Source organism: Priapulus caudatus, unplaced genomic scaffold (assembly GCF_000485595.1).
Source record: "Priapulus caudatus unplaced genomic scaffold, Priapulus_caudatus-5.0.1 Scaffold360, whole genome shotgun sequence".
NCBI lineage: Eukaryota > Metazoa > Priapulida > Priapulimorpha > Priapulimorphida > Priapulidae > Priapulus > Priapulus caudatus.
The window spans coordinates 223,115-224,969 of record NW_014577421.1 but is presented as its reverse complement, the minus strand read 5'-3'; the positions used below and the strand labels follow the sequence as shown (position 1 = coordinate 224,969).

At 35.6% G+C, this 1,855-nt stretch overlaps 1 protein-coding gene across 1 annotated transcript in view; it reads left to right on the top strand.

Annotated features, from left to right (window-relative positions):
- The first annotated feature begins 73 nt into the window (after positions 1 to 73).
- LOC106809513 overlaps positions 74 to 1,855 on the top strand; it is a 4,850-nt gene continuing 3,068 nt past the window's right edge. The window contains exons 1-2 of the mRNA XM_014812607.1: positions 74 to 237; positions 475 to 614. Of these exons, the coding sequence (XP_014668093.1) occupies positions 507 to 614 (108 nt within the window). The 5' untranslated portion in view covers positions 74 to 237; positions 475 to 506. The remainder of the gene's footprint in view (positions 238 to 474; positions 615 to 1,855) is intronic.

The window sequence follows — 1,855 nt, the reverse complement described above, 5'->3', positions numbered from 1 at the left end:
TAATAATAATAATAATAATAATAATAATAATAATAATAATAATAATAATAATAATCATCATTTGTGCAGGAGAAGACCGATGGCTGACTACATTGGTACTAAAAAGCGGTTATCAGACAAGTTACTGCGCAGATGCACGGGCTAATACGCATGCGCCCGAATCCCTGCCCGAGTTCTATCGTCAACGTCGGAGATGGTACCCTTCGACACTGTGTAACAACATCTTCTTACTAAAAAGTACGAAACCGTCGTTAACGGCGTCTATATGATTTTAGTGTTAACTTTAATATCTTTAACATTTATTATTTTACTGTTAATTTTTTTTGTTACTTTTTGTATTGTAAATGTTTTTTTGGCTTCTTCATCACCTAATAGTTTACGTTGCTAATATATTTTTAATTGGTATTTTACTGAATTGTCCTATATTTCTATTGGTAATAGCATGCCTTTTTTATCTCTTTATTATCTACGTAGATTCGAGGCAATTGCTGTCGCAAAAAAGTAACATGTGGTGGTTTCTCCTGTATCAGTTGTTGCTATTGATCACCGGATTCCTGACTCCAGGAATAGTCATTGCTCTCATCGTTGAGGGAATGGTGGTCGTTCAGGAAATGGTGAGTTTGTCTACGATGCAACGTTATAAAATGCAGCAATTCTGCTTTCTTGTTGAGGAACACACGTGTGACGCGGATTTCATCAAGCAAATTCATTAACGTTTGCTTTTTCATATACTTTTTTATTTTTCTGTATTTCAAGGTATCGTGCATGTACGATTATAAGAATCACACAATAAGTTATTTTTTCCCATATATAAATTAGAGAAAAACACACGGGCACAAATGGATTCATAGCATTAAAATCAAATTTGAATATGTTGACAATATCTGAGGAAGAAACGTTGTGTCGAAAGCTCACTCGATGCAATAAATTCATAACTACATATTTAACTTTGATTTTAGTGCTATATGTGTTTATATATATATATATATATATATATATATATATATATATATATATCATTACATTAGGCGTTGTGGCAAAGGTATTTTATAATAGGTTTATATCAGAGATGTATCAATACACTGCCTGTAGTGATAACATCAGGAGTCGTATTGAATTAACACTCGTGTTTATATTAATATGTAAAAACTTTAGTAGACGCACAGTAAATTTGTTCACAAATAGATACGAAATTACTGCAAAGCCCCTAAACTCCCTCATTCATTACTACACATTCAATTAACTCAAGCTCGCACCCCGTTAGTACGGAAACGACGGGCCAAAAAAAAAATCGTATTAAGCGGATTCGTATAATTAATATTAGCCTTAATTTGAAGAGAAAACCACCTGGATATAAGAAGGTCATGTGTAGCGAACCAGATGTTGTTGTACTAATGAAATGAAACTATAGCCGGCGACAGAAATATTGTATGTTAGTAAAGGAATCGATGTCCGCTGTACTATATGTACTCGGTATTCAAGTCAATTAATTTGTTTTCTAAAATAAACTAGAAAACGATTACCTCGGAATCCATGCGGCCGCCTGGGAATTCTAAGAAATCACCCGCTCACGTTCATCAGCTAACGAGCGCGAATAATTGCCGCCGGAGCGGCCAATTTTGCGAGTAATATATAAAAGTTGTTCCAGCCGAATATAGTTCCCGTATCGCATAACTAGCAGAAACTCCGCAGCCTAAAGGAACACTATACAGATATTTTCAAGAATTCAGCCAACGATCTGGGAGGGTCTACTCTACCTTAACGGCGCAGTGGCACTAATCGCTAGAACATAGCCGTCTTACTCAGCCAGGATTACAGGTTTGAGTCCACAGCCGGGGACTTATTTTCCCCTTTC